This window comes from Dunckerocampus dactyliophorus, chromosome 2 (genome assembly GCF_027744805.1).
Source record: "Dunckerocampus dactyliophorus isolate RoL2022-P2 chromosome 2, RoL_Ddac_1.1, whole genome shotgun sequence".
Taxonomy (NCBI): Eukaryota; Metazoa; Chordata; class Actinopteri; order Syngnathiformes; family Syngnathidae; genus Dunckerocampus; species Dunckerocampus dactyliophorus.
This window is the reverse complement of record NC_072820.1, coordinates 12,272,228-12,292,553: the sequence shown is the minus strand read 5'-3', so window position 1 is coordinate 12,292,553 and position 20,326 is coordinate 12,272,228. Positions and strand designations below refer to the sequence as shown.

Sequence of the window (20,326 nt, the reverse complement as noted above, 5' to 3'; positions counted from 1 at the left end):
GAGTCTGTCTTAGAAAGGGCAGCAGCAGCAGCCATTAGATGCATCAGCTTTTAGATGTCGAAGAGATGAGTCAGTTAAGACGAGGCACCGCAAGACCTCAAAACCATTTAAGGGCCTCATGTGGGGGCGACAATACAACCCAAGCAATAATACAAGTAAAGATATATAGATATACAGTAGATCAGGGTATTAAACTAACTCGTTCTAGGGGCCACATTTTTGAAAAAGCTCAGGACTATGGGGGGGCGGGCTTCACCTTACTATTATTTTTATTTTGTATAAAATGCCAATGCTATTTTTACTTAGCAAATGGCTAATATAGTAAATATATCAATTAAAACACAAGCAATATGTTTCTGCTGGACAGAGATCCTCTACACAAGAGCAACGCTCAGCTCTCTAACATCAAAAAGGCAGGAGCACGTTGCTGGTTTGTGTTGTTGTTTTCAAAGACCTACTGCAAAAGAAATAGTCATAGATCCTCTATATAACAGGAGTTGTGTAAAAATGACAATCTAAGTGTAACCTGTGTCGCACTGCCCGCACCGGGGCTCGAACACAGCACCTTCGCAATGGGAGACGAGAGCACTGACCACACGGCCAAAAGCTCGGACTGTCGACCGTGTGTTCAGCGAAGTTCTCAAGGCAGAAGGAGTGAGGTTTACCAACGTACACTTGCACAGCCTCACAGGCTGGCATCCGTTACATAAGTTTACATACAACGTACACTCTTTATGAGCATGAATGTTGGAATGGAATAATACAATGCACATTAATGATTTTAAAAACAAGATTTGGGTGCACACGATTGATTTTATTTTGGATTTCCTCAGAATTGTACATGCAAACTCAAATACAGTCATCCCTCGCAATATTGATTATCGCTCCCTCACTATATTGCAACTAATTAATTAATACATGCTCGCTGTTTCATAGTAGACTATGATCCGTCATGAGTCATAACATATTGAAATACAAGTGATATGTGGTATTCTGGTCACCAGGTGGGAGTAATGATACAAAACATTGAGACATTACGTTACATCACATTACCTTAACACTGCATGAAGTCAGGAAGTCAGCCACGGCATGTCCGACATCATAGAGTGAAAAGACGTTCTCCTCCCATGCCGTGTGGCAGTGGTAAGTTTTTGGCTTCTTAAGTTTAGAAGAAATAAATTTGTGGCTAACTGGTTAGCTTGCTAGCTCGCAGCCGTCTCGAGTCCCTGCAGCATGACAGTTGCAATGCGGCGTAAATAAAGAATAATAGGAGTGCAAAGGTGACAATAGGGGTGTTATTTCACGTCTACAGGGCTCGAATAATGTTAAAAAAAAACATATTTAGAAAGTCAAACAGATTTTCTATGCTCTGGCTATGAAAATATTTCATTTATTAACACTGAAACCTGTAAATTCATATAACGCGGTTGGGTCTGGAAGTAATTAACCACTATAAACCAGGGACAACAGTATATACAATACATACATTCTATAATCCTAAATGTTATAGTAAGTGGCAATTCATGTTTTTTAACTTCTCCGTTAACTTCTTAGTGGTCCTAATTGACTGCATCGTAGTTTCTCTACCAGTTTGAAAGCACTCATTGGATGCAACAATACTCAGAAAAATAGGAAGTTCCAAGGAAGGCAGTGAAGTTGTGCTTGAGTTAAAAGGACGCCTAAGTTGCAGTGATGTGGCTGAGTCTTCGGTGCAGCAGCTGCAGCAGTGTATCAGAGATCTCGTGGTAGCGCAGGGCGTACAGGTAAGGAGCAAAAGCCCTGGGCAGCAACATGAACACACACATGTTGACCGTGCTCACCCACACTCGAACATCTTGACTGACGTCTTTGCTCTGAAACAGCAGGAGCTCCAGGGTGAAGACAAAGCCAGGGGTGAAGTAAAGCAAGAGCAGAACCCCGTGGGCCAACAGAGTGATGCGTGCTCTGGAGAAGCGGTTCTGCCAGATGCCTTGGGTTCTGGTTACCATGTAGAGGCGGATGTAGCAGTAGAAGATGAGCACAGCGCAGATGACAGCGGCGACAAAGAAGTAGATGTGGATCCCTGCCATGTTTTTGGCCTGAACAATGCCCAGGGAAATGAGGACGAGGCACACGGCCACCTTCTCCTGTGGATTCCCCTTCTCCACTTCCATGAGGATGACCAGGGTGAAGGGGTACGTCGCCGCCAGCAGCCAAGCCCCCAGCAGGATTCTGCGGGTGCGAGCAGGCGGGAGAAGATCGTGGTAATGCAGCGGCCAGCGCACGGCGGCATAGGTGTCCACCACCATGAGGGTGACGGTGAGAATGGCGCAGCAGTAGGCCGTGACGGTGACGGCGGTGACCAACTCACACAGCAGCCAGGGCACCTCGGCCTTTGCAGCATTGAGGATGGCAGTGGCCAGGTTGAGGGTGAGGAAGAGCATGTCCGCCGCTAGGATGTTGGCCACCAGCATGTAGCGTGTCTCCTGCCGTAAGGCACGCGACACCAGGATGCATGCCATGAGGACGGGGTTCACCAGCATGGTGGCGAGTGTGACTACAGTGGTGGGGATGAAGAAGAGCTCCAGGTGCCACCTACGTAGGCTCGCCACCCACTCCTGTGTCAGATTGGTGATCAGGATGGGCTCTGCCATCTTGTTTTGTTGTATGTATCAACTTCTTCCTCCAGCAGCTTCCTGTTGATGGAACACGTGAGTATTACTTTAAAAACAAGACTCATTAGACAAATGGTCACTTATAGGTAATTAGTTACAAAGTCCCACCCGTGCACCTTTCAATAGGTTTCTTGCTTTACTACTAATTTGGAGACGTTGTGTGGAACTAAATTGATTGAAATGTAATATGCGCATTACACATACAGTATGGACAAGACTAGATAACACAATAGGACATCATTATTGCTAATAATGTGAATTAGAACCATTGTAAATGTCCCACACACTATCAGGCTTACATCGATGTGTCGTTTAACACACTTGTAGCTTTATGGCACAGACAAGTCAAGATTTCATCGTTAAAGCACACAGACAAACATATGGATCAATAGTTTCTATTCAGACTTGAAACATACGTATTGACAGAGCAAAGTTCTTACCTCACGTCCCCCATGGCAGAGAACACAGTGTGTGTGGCACATCCATTAAGGCAGAAATCTTGTGTAAATCACCAGGTGTTTTTCTGCCGCCTGTCCTTTATCTGATGTCTTCTTTGTTGACTCGTACAAATGATTCTACGCTGCAGACACTTGGCCGTGTCATAGTAACAGGGTGGAGCTTTTGAACCATTAGTTGCACAGCAGACACATATTCTTTTACACTCATTCGATATACAAGTTATTTCTCTGAAGTAGGTTTTAAATGAGGAAATATTTACGTAAAAATTGAAAATAAGACAAAGAGTGACGGTCACATTGATTTATATGTTAAACTCATGTTTTCTCACTCAATCAAATGCACAGTTAGTCAAGAACAAGACAGATGAGGATCATTATTTTTTCAATAATGTTTAATTTTTGTTACTTTACTTTACAAAACATTGAAGAGGAGTGAGCCATGGCGTAATCTAGATACAGGTTCCTTCACTTTTGTTAATATTGTACAATAGTTTGTACCATTTTTAAATTAAATTCATCAGTGGAATGCGTAGGATATAATAAGATAAGATTTAGGCCTAAGCAGAACAATGACTTTTCAGCATTGGTAGAAATGTGCATCTTATTATTGCAGCCGAGTATTTGAGCCACACTAAAAATACTATGTACTTGTACAATGTACAATAAAAGTATCACTGTGAAATTATTTCTAACTTTTTTTCCCCCACACCATTAGAATTTTATTCTTGTAAAATTAAAAGTAAAGAAGCATTTCTTGTCTTGAAATATTTGACCTTTTCCTCTTTAGTGTAAGTTTGGCAAACAATGAGAAAGTCAATGTTTTGTCACATCAACACCAGCATGTATATGTAACCAAAGAATTATTTTCTTTGCCTCCCCCCAGCTCTCATACTCCTTTATAGCTCCATTATACTTAAATAATTCTCTTTTTAGTGTCATTTCCTTTTTTTTCTTTTCCTATAACTATCCTTGCCTTCAAACTCGTCTTCCTCCTCCTCCTCCTCCTCCTCCTCATCGTCCTCACTTCCTGCTTGGACGTTGCCGTGGTGACGCTCCTCTTCCTGCCACTCCCTGGCCATCAGTCTCTGAAAGACATCATACTCCTCCGCCGACGCCGCCTGGGCCGCGTGTGTCAGGAAGGTGTCCAGGTCCACGTTGAGAATGCTGTCCAGTTTGGGGTTAACAATGGTGGTCTGGCCTTTCTTGTCGGGGGTTTGGTATAAGCCCCGGCGCTCCAAAAAACAGTGACGACAGCGCAGCTCGTCCAAGGCGGAACGAAACAATCTGTTCTTGACCATCTCTGCTTGTTTGATGCCCATTCGGAAGTAGACATACTGTGGAAACATTGGGGAAAAAATGGTGTCAAAAGGTGCCTCATGTGTAAAGGATTCTAGTGTACACCACAGAACCTCAAACTGTGGTACGTGTAACACTGGTGGTACGCAGGTTCTATAGAGTGGTCTCAGAAAAAATATTTATTACATTTTAAAACAGTATTCTAAAACAACTCTAACATCTATATGCTAACAAAAATCTGCCTGCATCTAAGCTCTGTGTTACTTTCATTAGTATCAACATATGTTTGTTGTTACATATATCATTTTTTGCACATTTTTGACTGTTTTCCTGTTTAATGTACTGTTAGCATGTGCTGCAAGTCGATAAAAATCAAGCTGAAGGTCGAACTATGACACGCCCCTTCTTGACACTACTGTGCTTTAAACCGGACCTGAAACTTGTACTGCAGCTGAGCCAGGTCCTCTTGCACCACGGTAGGACTGTCCCGGAGAATGTCTGTGACCTGCTGCATTGTAAACAGACACTTCTCTCTGAGGAACATCACCACATGTTTGACCGTCTTCACAGGCACAGTGAGGATCGCAGGGTAGTAGGCCACCACTCTCTGAAGACTGCCTATATATAGACACAATGAATATATATATATATATATTTTAAAAGTGTACACGGGAGAGAAAAAAAGCGCAGAGACATGACCTCACCTTCCCCCAAACCAAGTCTGCGCAGGTTGCTGATGCGCTGCTGAAGAAGTGATTCTTTGATGGTGTAAAGCTCAGGACATTTAGTCAATAACTTCACCACACTGGAAGGGTTGAGACCCAACACAAACAAAGCTGCGAGAGTGGATAAACAATGCTTGGCAGTGCTTCCACTTCTGGTTTTGGTCACATTTTCATATATTGCCTCAGCTTGGGTGTCTGTGAAGCCCATGTCAGACAGACTTTGGAGAGACAGCTCTGTAGGTGTCGGTCTCTGAAGGGGAGTTGGGTCATTGCTGGCTGCACTTTGCAGCAAGGTGCTGCTAGATAAACACAATCTACATTGGACGCATGGACGATGCAGCCATCTACCTGACTGAAGGGGGCTAAATAGAGATGAAGTAGCATGCCTTATAATCCACTGAAGAACCTGCGAAAAGATGTCACAGATAGTGGGGCTGACACGGATGGGCTCTATGAAGGTTAAAGCGGTTAAAAAGTAAAAACTGACAGTATTTTCCGTCAACAGTGTTTAAAATAAAATATGAAATATCAACATTATTACAGAAAACCCCAATGCACGTGTAAGGTTTGGTTTTATTTACTCACCTGACGTGAAGGAACACGAGAGTTCATGTTTCGTCCGTCCCAAATTAAATTCCGTGCAGCAACAGCAAAGAAAGGACAGGTTCTGCCTTGACGCAGCACACAACACGATTTTTTTTTCATTTTGATACTCAAAACCTATGAAAATGGTAATTAAAATGAATGATAGTACTTTGAAATCCACAACCAATGCAAGGTTCCAGTATTGTTTTTTAACTCGTGATTTTACTACCAGTCAGTAGTAAGTGTGTGTGTGTGACAAGTACATTTCTTTCGCATTTACGACGCCAAATTATCTTCTCTTGAACATAGCCATTTTTTTTTATTTAAATGTTATGAATTTTATTAAATGCTGCAACTACTGTCTACTACTAAGTGGTACAGTATCTATTCATACACATTTATTGACTTTTGCTAGTGACCCTTTAAAGAAACGTGTCAATGAAGCTGATGAATACACAAGAATGAATGGAAAGGGTGGCTTTTGCAAGGCATTTCATGTGAAGAAAAAAACACAAAAAAACAAATAAAGTAAAAGCATGCTGGTTCATGTTTAAAATTGAAATTATTTTTAATGACATATTTACAGAGCAAAATAAATATTGAAAATCAAGGGTAAAATATTTATTAATGTATACAAATAAATAGATAAGATAATAAATATGTATTTAAAATACCATTTAATCCTTCAATTTTGCGGTCTGTCATCATTTGGGTAAACATGGGTACAAAGGTGGAAATGTGTGAGGTATTACTATTTTTTATTGCTTTGAAAAAAATATTCAAAGAATAAATAAAAAGTTGTTTTAAAAAAACTGCTACACAATAATTGTTTTACCTTTGTTGGAATAACAAAAAAGCTGGATGGATGTGTGTGTGCTCTCAGTTTTCATTCCTCGTCTTTAATTGTCATTGAGGTATCTCTGGAGCTCGGATTCCAGGGCCACCATGGACAACCTCTCTTCCTCATCATCATCAGGAAGGGTGTCATCACCTTGATCTGGGAACAAATCTTGTCCTACATGTCGTTGAGGATTGAAATCTTGGTGTTGCAGCAAACCTGTTTAAAAGAATAGTGGAAATGTTCTGCGTTTGCAACTTAAAATGTATTTTTAGTGAAACCCTCTTGCTGGAGTACTCACTATGGTTACGAGCTGAGGGCAACACCTCTGTCCAGGTGTACTCTGCTAGTGAAATTGGCTGGCTGATCCAGGACTGCAGAAGCAACTGGTCCAGTGTCATCCTTTGGGTGGGTTCAGGGTGCAGCAGCCCACATAATACACTGTTCAGTTCTGGTACATAGAGCACACGGCTGGTAAACATCTTTGACAAGAAATGATAGAATAAAGCAGATACAGCACCTGGAGAGAGGGGAAACGGAGGCTTCAGTTTGGCACCCAGGATCTCAGCCACACCACAAAAGGGGTTCTCACTGAATAGCAGTGTGTAGAGAAAAACCCCCAGAGACCACATCTCCAACTCTGGCCCCTCGTAGCTACACAAGAGAAACATCAACACATTAAGTATGCAGAGATTGCAAACTTTATTCATCACGTAATTTGTCGCCCCCAAGTGTTTTTTAAAAAAAACTTTAGGATTGTTGTATCCTTGATGCTCTGTGTAATTTAAACGTGTGTTGACAAGGTGACGGCCCATAAAAGTCGTAAAAGACTGGAAAGCAGTGCTCAAACAGATTCTGTTGTCGTCAGGTGTAATGCATTGAGTAAGCTGTTCAAACATAACTCTCTCCATAAATATACACTTTAGCCAGCTCGGTGGTTATAAAATTGCCCATTTAACACCAAATAAAAAAAAATAATAATAAAAAAAAATAATAAAAAAGCTGCATCGTGTGTTTTGTAGAGATCATATACGTACGGATCTCCTTGAAGCACTTCTGGGGAGCAGTACTCCAGTGTGCCGCAGAAATTGTAAAACAGCTTCCCTGGAGCCATCATGGCCACAGAGCCGAAGTCTATGAGGCGAATGTGGAAACACTTGTCAATGATGATGTTCTCATCTTTAATGTCCCTGTGCAGGATGTTCTTTGTCCTCAGGTAGAAAACGGCTGCCACCAGCTAGGGGAAAAAGACAGAACCTATGGTTCAGCACAACCATTTACTGAATACTGTACGGCAGGGGTGTCCAAATCTTTTCCAGCGAGGGCTGCATACACAAAAATTGAAGGGCCAAAGGGGGCACTTAGACAAAACATCCACATTTTAGTTTTGTGTTACAGGTGACAACAAACAAATTAGTGTAATGTCTAATAATTTTCCTTATTAATAATTAATTTTATGTTATTATGGTGGTCTAGTTGTTAGCATGTTGGCCACGGTCACAGTCAGGAGATCGGGAAGACCTGGGTTCAAATCTCCGTTGGGCATTTCTGTGTGGAGTTTGCATGTTCTCCCCGTGCGTGCGTGTGTTTTCTACAGGTACTCCGGTTTCCTCCCACATTCCAAAAACATGCATGTTAGGTTAATTGGCGACTCTAAATTGTCCATAGGTATGAATGTGGGTGTGAATGGTTGTTTGTCTATATGTGCCCTGCGATTGGCTGGCGACCAGTCCAGAGTGTACCCCGCCTGTCGCCCAAAGTCAGCTGGGATAGGCTCCAGCATACCCCCGCAACCCTAATGAGGATAAGCGGCATAGAAAATGGATGGATGGATTTTGACGACCAATAAAAACGAGCTGCAGGCATATATAAAAGGCCCTTGGGCCACACACCTGTGACTATTCAGTACATGTGTGTACCTGTCTAAAGATATAGCTAGCCAGGGGCTCATCCAGTCGTGGCTGCATGTCGATGAATTCAAAGAGGTCCAAACCGTCTCCATGTTTCTCCATCACCATCTGGAAGTAACTCCCATTCTCAAACACCTCCAGCACCTAATTAAGGAAACACACACAAGATGCTGAGGGGAAAGAAATACTAAATTATATAAGTGAGTTTCAGAACTTGGGCCCATTACCTTGACGATGTTGTGATGATGCACACGAGTCAGGATGGCGATCTCCTGGCTAACTCTGCCCAACATGGGGTCGTCTACCCAGCAGTCGCTCACGATCCTGGCCTTGCTAATGAACTTCACGACTGTCTGCAAATTTGGAAAATTCAGTTAAGGGATCATAACTTTATGACTTTGAAAAAAATCAACTGGTTGTACAGTATGTGCCAGATTAGCAGGTTTTTATGTAAATTTTTGTACTTCTTGTCCATCGCAGCGTCTAATTGCCTTCCAGACAAACCCAAAGGCTCCTTTTCCGACAGCTTTAATAGGCTGATACTCTTCCTCAAACTGTCCATCACAGGCCCGAGAGTGTTCAAGATCAAAGGTGGAGCGCAACGCCTCCACATGGCTGGCCTCGCCAATCTTCTGCGGGGGGGTTTTGGAATGAGAACATACTTAATGTGTGACTGCTTTCAGTTAAAAAAAACTTAAGTTTCTTCAGCTGACCTCTCCAAGACTGGCTCCTGATTTAGACAAAAGGGATCGATCAGTTTGCAACACTGACCCCTGCTGGCCAAGCCTGCTCATCCATATGCAGAACATTGGGCTTCCATCAGGAAGGTTGGTTCTGACCACATTACACTGCACCTCTGGAGATAAATAGTAAATCCTATTGTGTTAACTGACAATAGGAATAGCAATAATAAAGGCTTAAACTAACCAACACTTGTGCCATCTCTGTGGTAGCCACTTCCTTCAAATCGGCCCTCGAGTATCTGTGGAAGATCAGAAGTGACACCACCCAGCAACACCTTCTGTTTCTTTGGTGTAGACGTAGCAGGAAGGTCCATTACTGACTGCATCTCGCCATTTGCCCCACTATTGCAGAATTGCTGGCCATTTTCCTTTGGAATGGAAGAGAGACCTGCCCACTGATCAGACTCAGCCTGCTTTTCAGCTGAGGCGTTACTGGTTTCTTTATTGGCACTGACAGGCGGAGCTTCCGGGTCAGACCCGAGCACACATGGAGAGGGTGTACGCAGTAACTCAGCTGTATCGCAGGAGGTCATGGAGTGCTGGTTTTCATCAATGCCCCGACCACCACTGAGAAGTTCCATACTGGCACTCAGATCCAGGTCGACCAGGGCTCGGGTCACCAAATCACCGTTGCTGTTGAGGTCCAGGAAACAGCTGACGTCTGCCTGGCATGGATCGGAACCACCATGGCCAGCAATTTTTTCACAAAAGCCAGACGAAGACCTGCAAAATTGCATATATTTCCCCAATGTGAAACATTTGTTGTCATTCACCAACATACAGTATAGTTAAGATAATGCTGTAGTTAAATATGAGATTCACACCTGCTCTCCATTGAAATGACCTCAAAGCTGGAATCTTGGAGGACAGACATACATGAGCGTCTGTCTTTTGTCACACCAGAAGACTTGACACCCCCGCTATAAACAGCATGTCCATTCTGAGTGGGCGTGTCTAAAGACATGCATGTTAATATGGTGAATGCAGAGTTGGTTACAGAGCATTGCATTACAGATAGAGATTAATATAACCTGCAATGATCTCAATGATAGGATGATCATTTGTCTGAACCTCACAGCCAAGCTCTTGTCCAGGCGTCTTTTCAATAGAAACCATGCAGGTGGTGTTGTCTTCTGGATGGTCAACCCAGGCAAATGTCTTAAGGAGTGCCTGAGTGGTATCTCCAGTGTCTATGTGGCTACTGGCACCAGCTACCTGAGCTGCTTCCTCCAGCAGCTCAGAAGTGTCATCAGCGCTGTGAAAACAATGGTTGACATTAACCTTCCTTATAAGCCAGGCTACTGCATCCTTTCAAATGAGTAAAAAGTCATTTGCATCAACAAAAATGTGGTAGGTAATGACAGAAAAGTTGATTTTAATATGTACTGTGACAAAACTTGTCCAGCAGGTGGCACAAGCGATACAACGAATCTGATTCCTCCATCTCGCGTGCCAGTCAAGTAAATGTATTGCATGCACTACATGTATTTTTTTCAGTATACCCACATACATGGAATATAATATACAACGGTGGTGTGCACTCAGTGCCAGCAAAGCCTTCTCTGCTGGCCTAACCACTACCAGAAGCACGGACCTATAGTACATGTCAAACTTCAATTGGAGTAATTGAGCCATTAAATTAATTAATTAATTAATTTATAGTTAAGCCCACAATGGCTGACTGAGGCGAAATCTCTTGTAAGTACTTAGATTCTACTTAGGTTTTATATTTTAGTCATGTTATTAGATAAATATTGATTGTGAACTCCTTCAGATGATGTATGTTCGGAGTTGTCTAAACCTTGAATCACAGGGCTCCTCAATGCTCCTCAAATGTTTACAAGCACCAGTGTTTCGGTTTTAACAGTGATCCAAGTCAGGCATACTGATGACTGTATCCGAAGATTAGGGAACTTATATTAGTAAAATATAGTACTTGCAGCAATCTCACGGCGGTCGTGGCTATTTCACATAATGTGCTGGAGTTCCCGCCTCTCTAAACGCCTGTGTGGCGCATGGCTAACAGGGCAGTTGCGCTATATGGGCGGTGGTCGTTCCAAACCCTGACAAGGCGCTTATTTACTATAATTTTTATACTGGTTTTTGATACTTACTCTCACTGTGTCGGGTGAAATTAATTCCCACCGGCACACTGAAGGCCCAGATACCAAATGCACTGCCCACCACGTCTATATAAGTAATCTGAAAAGTCTGCAATTAAGCACGCCAGTACTTTTTGCACACGTTCATTAAAAAGCTAACCATCCTCTGACATGATTGATGTTTAGAGCAAACAAGAGGTTGGCTTACATAAACACACGTGTGGATGTGACAGCAGGAGGGGACAGTGTGGACAGAGCACTTCCTTGTTTGTCCAGCCTGGTGCTGTTCCCAGTGAAGATTCTACCCCTCCCTGTGGAAGATATCCGCCGACAGGCCTCTTGCACCATGGCCATGTCTCCGGCCACCAGTGAGGAAGGGTCAATGACTGAAGGGGAGAGTACAATGAGTAACTCACAGAAAGATACTTTATAGTAAAAACACACACACACACACAATAATTTAGAGGGAAGGCACATGGTGGTCAAACAGTGCCATCTTGAACTGCTTACCAGATTTCCCTGACAGTTTGGATTCTGCTGCATCTTTGACAGGCTCGGCTTGAGACTCGGGGAAGGGAGTGATCTTCCTGACCGAATCAGACATCCATCCATAGAAACCAGGCATGAGGAAAGTGACACACTGTTGAGGACATAGGTGACAGTGACAAATGAGGCTTGGTGAAGAACTCATAATGCCCGTCATCCTTTCCCAGCTGGTCTCGTTGGCTGACCTTCCCCAGCAGCTCGTCCTTGCTGTAGCCAAACAGACTGAGAGCCTGTTGATTGTGGATGCTGCAGATTGAACCATCAGGTCGCAGCAGCAGTAGGCCGCTGAGTGGAGTGAACGCCCAGATTGTTCCAGTGTACTCCAGAGTGGGGCTGGGAGAGACAACCTGGCTGTCTGTCTTGATGCCTGAGTTTTTGTCAAAAATTTCGAAATTTTGGGTAAATATTGGCTATGACGTGTGACTTTAACACCTTATTCTTTAAACATCAGTCCATTATAATCAGCAATGAAATGTGACCATTATAGGTGAAAGTAAAAGTCTATTTAATTTAAAACCACACATGTTGCAAACAGATTAAGCAGTTTATTATATCACGCTATATTCAGTATCTAAACACGAATGTAACCAATTAAACAACCTTGCTCACCAAGCTGGGTGCGAGAGTCTTCTGTTTTCGGTGCCTCCTCTCCGTCAAGATTCTCTGTTGTGTATGCACAGCCCACCTCATTGTGTTGTTGCTGGGGTCTTGCACACTGTACAGCCCCCTGAAGCTTAATACACAATGGTACAGATGCACCTTCTATGCTTTTACCACAAACTCGCTGAAACCTCAGCATCTAAAAAGGATGAAGAAAGCAAATATGCATGAACATAAGAGCCAGCTTTTCTTAGCCGAGTGGTACAGTTTTGGTAGGGTGCTTACTTTGGGCAATGCTTGGGAGTGAAGGGGGATTTGTAAGGAAGGGATTAGCTCCATAACAGAAAGTCCTTTTAAGTCATCAGGATGGTGGTATCCATGGAGATGAGCAAAAGCTGAGTCACATGTAAGAATATTACCCTAAGGAGGGAAAAAATAGGTTTAAATAGGTTATGGCAGTGGTTCTCTATTTTCTGTCATCACCCCCTTACCCCTCTCCAGGAAAATGCAACAAAATGGAGAGCTGTGAAGTACACAGTGTCTTCAAGAGTCAAATTGCATGCTGAATAGGATAGATTTGTACATGTTGGCAGGTCTCCACTACCACTGAAAGCAGTACGTGCCTTTCACCCCCAATCCAGGGGAGCCTGCCCTACTATTTGAGAAGCACTGGGTTACGGTGAGGTATACATATACAAAGATTAAATTTCCAAAAAGGTTTAGGTTTAAGGTTTGTATGCAACAAAATTCTGCCAGTCAGAGGTATTCATTAAAAATATGTTCATTATTTTTGTGGAACTATACTACATCCTACTGAAAGTCATTTCTGATATTCTCACCCTCGTTTACTCATTTTATTGCAGTATGACAAAGCTATTGCATCTTAAAAGGTTGGTAAACAAAAAATTAAAAAAAACACGTACATCTTGAGTAAATGACAAGGAAGTGGAAACACGTTCCACATATTCCATCATTACAACGATGTGTTCTTCGTTTTGTGACATGCTATGAGAGCACACTGACATAGGGATCTCTCCAGACATCGTCACAACATCAACCTAAAAGAAGAGAGAGACATTTGGGGTTATTGTGAAAACACATTCTGGGTTTCTGGATACTCATCAGCACATAGCTGACAAGCATTTTATCAAGGTCAAGGCAACAAGATGCTTAATGTTAAAACATACCACTTTTCCAGACACAGTCGCCACAGTTCCATCCATTAGCAAAAAGTCCTCATCCAACGCTTCTTCTAACACCTGAATGTTTTTTTTCAAGACACGCAGCAGCTTCTTTCCTTTCAATGCATCAGACGTGCACTCGAACAGTTTGCAGGCCTCATTGTTGGCTGATAGAATCTAAAAAAAAAAAATTAAAAAAATGTAATTGAAAAAATATTTAAAATGATTGCAGAATTCATGAGTGAAGGAAGGATGGGACGCGAGATCGACAAGCGAATTGGTGTGGCATCTGCAGTGATGCGGACTCTAGAATCGGTCTGTTGTGGGGAAGAGAGAGATAAGCCGAAAGGCAAAGCTCTCAATTTACCGGTCGATCTACGTTCCTACCCTCACTTATGGTTATGAGTTTTGGGTAGTGACCGAAAGGACAAGATCACGGGTACAAGCGGCAAAAATTATTTTTCTCCGTAGGGTGGTTGGGCTCTCCCTTAGAGATAAGGTGAGAAGCACTGTCATCCGGGAGAGACTCGGCATAGAACCGCTACTTCTCCGCATTGAGGAGCCAGATGAGGTGGCTTGGGCATCTGGTCAGGATGCCTCCCAGACGCCTCCCCCTAGGGAGGTGTTCAGGGCAAGTCCGACCGGTAGAAGGCCTCGGGGAAGACCCAGCACACGTTGGAGAGATCTCCCAAATGGCCTGGGAAGACCTCGGAACCCGCCGAGAAGAGCTGGACGAAGTGGCTGGGAAGAGGAAAATCTGGGCCTCCCTGCTTAGGCTGCTGCCCCAACGACCTGATCTCGGATAAGCGGTAGAAGATGGATGGATGGATTGCAGAATTGAGCACATAATCTAAAAACTACACCAAAAAACACCATACCTCCCTGCTTTTGTGGTCCACAGTCAAAACCACTTTGTTTGGGTTGAGGGCCAAAGGAGATACAAAGAGTCCAAAATCTGTAGATATAAGTTGATCATAAAGGTTGTCTTCCATCTCAAACATTGTAGAAGGGCTCGGGAGGGCATCGACAGAAATGTCAGGATGCAAGTTGGACATTCGGTGATTTCTGGGTGGTAAATGTTCACCTGTAAGCCAAAAACAGTTCAACCATCATTGTGGTCAACTGTTATAATTTGTTGTAAAGACAGACAATGCCAAATCATCTAATATTTCAGTGAGAAACATTAATTCTGACTCAATGTAGCCGGAAAATCATAATGATCCAATATGTAGCTTGTTTGCCCGCTTACCTGTGGAGGATCCAGAATAATAACGTCGCTGTAATTCTAAAATGTTTCTTTTCTGCAGCGGTCTTTGGGTACAAGGGTAGGACTTGTTCAACTCAAACTCGTCCTCCAAGAGATCGGAGGAGATATCGGGAACCACACAAATAGTCGCTCCTTTATCCATGAAGTGTCGTCTTGCTTCAAATCGAGCCTCTGTGGCAAGCGACATTGTTGCTGATTATCCAGCTGTAATGCCAGTTGGTAGCCCAAGTAGAAAATTATTGGCTTGAAGCATCATTTTGGTTATACAACGCTGGAGAGATTGGATGAAAAACACTCACCTCAAATCAAAGAAAATGTTTTGGAAGCATATAAAGGACGCCGTGGTTAGTTGACGACAGTCGACAAGGAAACGCTAACTCCCCTGTGTTATTGAGTTAGCCAAGGTAGCATGCTATATGCTATTGCCGCTAACACTACGTACGCTGTTCGTTTCAGTCTAAGCAACCTCAATTCAGAGTTGAAGTCGCCATCAGTGATTTCACAATGTCAAATACATGAGCAGGAGAAGTTTAGCATTTATACTTTTTAAGCCCACAAAGTAGTAGAGCAAGTTCTGTAAATCGCGGGTTTCTTGAGCCAGCCAAACAGATGATATACATAAATGCTCTGTAACCAATCAAAAAGAAGGATTCGAAAGCGTAAACGCTCATTGGCTGAGAGAGCCGAAAGAGCCGCCTCTTTTTTATGGGAACGCACCGGGACGCAGCGAAAGCAATTGAAACTTAATAAAAATGCAGAAATATTTAATACTGTAATATGGAGTACAATTTACAATTTATGGGGTTTGTTGTGTTAGAATATGTTTTTTTTTATAACACAGGATACAATGCAACCCCCAACATCTTAGTGAGGTTTCTTCTACAGCATCGTTCCTCCATAACACAGTGGTGTCTGCCTTGGTTAGGCATACACATAAAGTCATGGAAAAAATTTTCAGACCACCCTTGTTTCTTCAGTTTCTTGTTCATTTTAATGCCTGATACAACTAAAGGTACATTTGTTTGGACAGATATAACAATGACAATAAAAATAACTCATAAGAGTAAAAATGTTGACAGTACAATGCTATAGCTATTGATGTTATTACCCATGGTTATTATCAAGAAAACCATGGAACCATGGTTGATAGATATCAGCTCTTAAATGAAACTCTTATCAGCTATAGTTGTTATCATCATTATATTTGTCCAAAAAATGTACCTTTAGTTGTAGCAGGCATTAAAATGGATAAAAAAAAAAACTGAAGAAGCAAGGGTGGTCTAATCATTTTTCCATGACGGTAGATAGACGCCGCATCGAGTGGGTTTGTCCACTGCTGCGATACGTGAACGTTGCTGCCATATTGGATGTGTCAAGTGAATACAAATAAATGTACTTACTTTCATGAAGCGTCTTTCTACAAATAAATTTAAGTTAATGCCTCTCGTTTGTACATTCACACACGCAGTAATATATTTGGGAAACAGTTTGGCACCAAAAGATCAAATACATTGTTTTTGGTGCCTAACTGTTTCCCAAGTATATTAGTCCTTTAAGCGACATTTATGGGGACAATATGCAAAGTAAGGACGTTTTCTATGCCTCTGGGTTCGAATCTCCATTGGGCATCTCTGTGTGGAGTTTGCATGTTCTCCCCGTGCATACGTGGGTTTTCTCCGGGTAGTCCGGTTTCCTCCCACATTCCAAAAACACGCATGTTAGGTTAATTGGTATTCTTGCTAGTTGCTGAACCATTCTTTCAAACGGAAGCTCTGATCAGGAGGATTATTAGCCCAAAGAAAGCCCCTGCTTCCATCGGCCCGTACAGGTGAGAAAGTTTCAACACCCAATTGAAGACACCATACCACATTCATTTGGAATTTGGAATAATGTCCCTCATTGGGTGCAAAGTGCAGGTTTGGATTGCACTTTTTAAAGTCAATAATCATGGAAAGCTATACCACCCTCTGTTCATCCTGATTTTGTACTCATTGATCATTTATTCTTAAGTATGTCAGCGTTATTAATAACCTATACCTGATTCATAGGGGTGTAACGATTCGTTTTAACAACGATTCGATTCGTATCACGATTCGTGGTTGCCGATACAATTCAAGGACAATAGTGGTTCATTTAGAACAACACGATCCGAAACGATTCAGTAACTTTAAATTGATTCAGTAACTTTTTAGCCAAAAATGTAGCCATTGTGACGGTGAAATAAATACTTGGATCGTGGACAGTGCAGGTGAAGTTGTGACGTTTGCGAGTTGCACAACTAGATTCTGCGAAAGAAGGAAGCAACATCGTTCTCGCACATGCGCAGAACCAATTGCATTTCTGGTACGGATTGCGTAATGACAGGTACTGCATGAGGGGCACAAGCTTTCGAGCTTTCAAGCTCTTCCTACTCTGCCATTGCAAGCCACGCCCCACATAACACACAGGCGCATTAGTTATGTTTATAATAGCGATTTGGCAAAGTTTAGCTGCTTACGTTAACTATCATTCAATGTACAGCATCTCATAACCACACAATGACTCCACATTGTCAGTCGCTACTCTGAGAGTATGTTTGTGAGCACGCACTATGGACTATGCAAGCGTATGCGAGACATGGGTGAGTGAAAGCCATGAACGCCATTCATCTTATTTAACCCACACGACAATTTTAAAAAGGTTAACTTTGAATTGTGACAAATGTAGGACATTTATTTTTTAAAACCATTTGTAAGATATACAGTGGCGTGAAAGAGTGTTTGCCCCGTCCTGATTTCTTATTTTTTTGCTTATTTTTTTTGTCACACATGACAATGACAATAAATGAAACGTTTTTTATTACTAAAAGAGAAAAAAAATCCAAAGCTACATGTCTCCTTGTGAAAAAGTGATTGCTGTGCTGATTACTGTGCTGGTCTTAGTTTGGAAGAAAAAAAATGTCACGTGTTATTTATATGCGCTTTATTTCTATGTACAAATCTGAATGAACCACGCCAAAAATACACACACGAACAGAGAGAACAAAAACAAACCCATTTAGTCAAACTGGCATCTGGATGAGGTGGGGTGGGAGCATATTATGATCAGGGTGCAATAGGGCCCATATGGTGTTATTTTTTCTGAGCGTTTTCATTAGCTGTATGGCTTTGTAGATTTACAAGCTCCCTTTTTGTTGATCACCTCACCAGCTGTGACAAGACAAATGTTTTAACCACAAAGTTGAAAGAAATACAGGTGAAATAAGCATCAGGAGAGTACACTATTTCTGGGTACTGCTTATCAAGTGAATTACATTACAATCAGTGTAGCACAGTTGTTTTGAAAAATAAATGTGTTTAACATTGCTCTCTTCTCAGTTCATATAGGAGCAATTTATCACGTTGACGCTTGAGCTTTAGCTGCAAAAAAAAAAATGCAACGTAGCATTCAGTCAGCTGAGACCAGGCCCAATTACACAAGTTATTACAGTATATGTTTTGTTGCCGTCATTTCACAAACATCTAGTGAGGCAAATTCTAGTTTGTAAAACCAACACAAAAAAAATGCAACTTGAAGTTATTCACTGCATGGCAATGATGTTTCTTGAGTTTGTTCACCTTATACACAAGTCATTGTAAAATTCTCCACTTTGAATAGCAGCTGCAAAATAAAAAGGATAATCTCATACCAGAAATGATCTTGTTGGCTCACTGTTGCATCTGCTGGCTGCCATGGTTGTAGCATGCATTCTTCGCCAAGCATCTCACTTTATGATAATGACAAGTGGCTGAGGAGGAGCCAAGCAGAACACCTTTTACAGTCACACACAAGATCACTTGAGCAAAGGTGGGCACTGGTTGCTGTGCCATGGCTGTGAGTGTGAGCATTGACACACTTTCAGAGCACAGTTTTCAAGACTGTTGGTCCATACTAATGGTGGTAGTCTCTTTTGTTGTGCGGACGATTCCCCAGTATGTGATCCACTTCTGAGGCAATGCCTGCTGTCATCTTTGGAATTACCTGGAGTTCACAGAGCATAGCTTTAATACATGATCAAACACACACAACACTGTTTTGTAACACCACTAATAGTACAGTACAGTACAGTAGAACCTCTAAGGTCAAACATTACTTGATCAAAATCAATTTTCCCATTGGAAATAATAGAAAGTAAATTGATCTGTTACATGGTCCAAATGTTGCCATCACTAACTCTTTAACTATAGGCAATGTTTTTTAACATTCTTAACATGTATAATTTTTTACATACGGGCAGATAACAGAAGTCATTTTAGGGTACCTTTCGTATAGAACAGGTATGTAACATCTTATTTCATTAAATAAACTAAATAGCCTTATCGATTGCATAAATTAAATCACACGTTGTAATTCTGATTTTGTGGATTATTTTTGATTATTTTTGTTGATTTCTGTTACGAAAGTTTGTGAAACTGTGGCAAAACCTGCATGCATGTGTGCATGTGTGCCTTGGGCTCAGTGTTCATTAGCCCAATCCCTCCCATGTACAGTACACTATAAAGTCGTCCTTCGCCACTTCGGCGCTTCAAATTCCGCAGCTTCACTTCACGGTTTTTCAAAAATGCATCAATTACTAAATCATGTTGTTTCATGGTTGAATACGGCATGCAGACCCGAACGTGATAAGTGAATTTCCGCTCAACATTGCTCAACTGTATATGCCCAGGCTGCAGGATCAATGCAGGGACATAAGAGGTGGCTATAGTTTTAACAATTAGCAAGCTAGCGAGCTAACTACTTGAGAAAAAGTTTAAAACGGAGTGGGGAAGAAGGACAAAGAAGCCAAAAACGTACCACTTCCACACAGGATGTTATAATCAACCACGATACTGTGAGAGACAACTGCATTATTATTTTTAAAATATGCACATTTAAACAGTTATGTATTTTTTGCCTAAATTAAGCATTTTCAACCATAAAAAGCATAAAAATACATGCAGTGGTGTGAAAAAGTGTTTGCCCCCTTCCTGATTTATTTTTTTTGTCACACTTAAATGTTTCAGATCATCAAACAAATTTATTTATTGGTCAATGACAACACAACTGAACACAAAATGCAGTTTTTAAATTAAACCTTTTATTATTAAACCATTAAAAAAACAAACCTACATGGCCCTGTGTGAAAAAGTGATTGCTCCCTAAACCTAATAACTGGTTGGGCCACCCGTAGCAGCAACAACTTTGCAGAATTGTCATAATTTAGTCACATTGGAGGGTTTTCCAGTGTGAACCACCTTTTTCAGGTCATGCCACAGCATCTCAATAGGATTCAGTTCAAAACTTTGACTAGGCCACTCCAAAGTCATCATTTTGTTTTACTTCAGCCATTCAGAGGTGCACTTGCTAGTGTGTTGTCATTGTCATGCTGCAGAACCCAAGTTGGTTTCAGCTTGAGGTCACGGA

At 41.9% G+C, this 20,326-nt stretch overlaps 4 protein-coding genes across 7 annotated transcripts in view; all 4 read right to left on the bottom strand.

The window, feature by feature from the left end:
* Positions 1-1,644: 1,644 nt before the first annotated feature.
* On the bottom strand, positions 1,645-3,421 carry LOC129177825 (probable G-protein coupled receptor 148). The gene has a single exon (XM_054769333.1). It carries the CDS (start codon positions 2,631-2,633, stop codon positions 1,680-1,682), a length of 954 nt encoding a protein of 317 aa, XP_054625308.1. The 5' UTR covers positions 2,634-3,421; the 3' UTR covers positions 1,645-1,679.
* A 98-nt stretch (positions 3,422-3,519) lies between these two features.
* Positions 3,520-5,766, bottom strand: mterf4 (mitochondrial transcription termination factor 4). The gene is made up of 4 exons (XM_054769332.1): positions 5,719-5,766; positions 5,113-5,539; positions 4,842-5,026; positions 3,520-4,446 (listed from the first exon to the last, which is right to left on the bottom strand). Exons 1-4 carry the CDS (start codon positions 5,743-5,745, stop codon positions 4,048-4,050), a joined length of 1,038 nt encoding a protein of 345 aa, XP_054625307.1. The 5' UTR covers positions 5,746-5,766; the 3' UTR covers positions 3,520-4,047.
* A 632-nt stretch (positions 5,767-6,398) lies between these two features.
* On the bottom strand, positions 6,399-16,061 carry pask (PAS domain containing serine/threonine kinase). 3 transcript variants are annotated; one of them, XM_054769329.1, is made up of 21 exons: positions 15,205-16,061; positions 14,888-15,109; positions 14,517-14,722; positions 13,645-13,815; positions 13,381-13,515; positions 12,743-12,877; positions 12,467-12,656; positions 12,043-12,224; positions 11,822-11,951; positions 11,520-11,697; positions 10,241-10,464; positions 10,034-10,163; positions 9,394-9,932; positions 9,180-9,322; positions 8,931-9,098; positions 8,694-8,819; positions 8,476-8,610; positions 7,594-7,793; positions 7,077-7,210; positions 6,858-7,007; positions 6,399-6,775 (listed from the first exon to the last, which is right to left on the bottom strand). In XM_054769329.1, exons 2-21 carry the CDS (start codon positions 15,090-15,092, stop codon positions 6,618-6,620), a joined length of 3,639 nt encoding a protein of 1,212 aa, XP_054625304.1. In that variant the 5' UTR covers positions 15,093-15,109; positions 15,205-16,061; the 3' UTR covers positions 6,399-6,617. The 3 variants fall into 3 exon arrangements, with proteins under 3 accessions (XP_054625304.1, XP_054625305.1, XP_054625306.1); XM_054769330.1 differs by having other exon boundaries at positions 10,286-10,464; XM_054769331.1 differs by having other exon boundaries at positions 14,888-15,076.
* An 803-nt stretch (positions 16,062-16,864) lies between these two features.
* The window catches only part of kcnab1b (potassium voltage-gated channel subfamily A regulatory beta subunit 1b), a 50,001-nt gene continuing 46,539 nt past the window's right edge, over positions 16,865-20,326 (bottom strand). The window contains exons 15-16 of one of the 2 annotated variants that reach the window (XR_008569529.1): positions 18,573-18,904; positions 16,865-18,303 (exon numbers count right to left, since the gene is read on the bottom strand). Coding sequence is in view for 1 of the 2 variants with exons in the window: in XM_054767412.1 (XP_054623387.1) it covers positions 18,815-18,904 (90 nt within the window). In the remaining variant the exon portion in view is untranslated. Of the gene's footprint in view, positions 18,905-20,326 lie in introns of both variants that reach the window. The other variant, XM_054767412.1, reaches the window with a different exon arrangement.

Coding starts and splice junctions, on each gene's coding strand:
- LOC129177825 (XM_054769333.1), bottom strand. CDS start 2,633: ATGGCAGAGCCCATCCTGATCACCAATCTGACACAGGAGTGGGTGGCG.
- mterf4 (XM_054769332.1), bottom strand. CDS start 5,745: ATGAACTCTCGTGTTCCTTCACGTCAG. Junction 5,540..5,718: donor CTCGTGTTCCTTCACGTCAG/GTGAGTAAATAA, acceptor ATCTTTTCGCAG/GTTCTTCAGTGGATTATAAG. Junction 4,447..4,841: donor AGCTGCAGTACAAGTTTCAG/GTCCGGTTTAAA, acceptor ATGTTTCCACAG/TATGTCTACTTCCGAATGGG.
- pask (XM_054769329.1), bottom strand. CDS start 15,092: ATGTCGCTTGCCACAGAGGCTCGATTTGAAGCAAGACGACACTTCATG. Junction 14,723..14,887: donor TTATTCTGGATCCTCCACAG/GTAAGCGGGCAA, acceptor TTTGGCTTACAG/GTGAACATTTACCACCCAGA. Junction 12,225..12,466: donor AGACTCTCGCACCCAGCTTG/GTGAGCAAGGTT, acceptor ACAAAAACTCAG/GCATCAAGACAGACAGCCAG.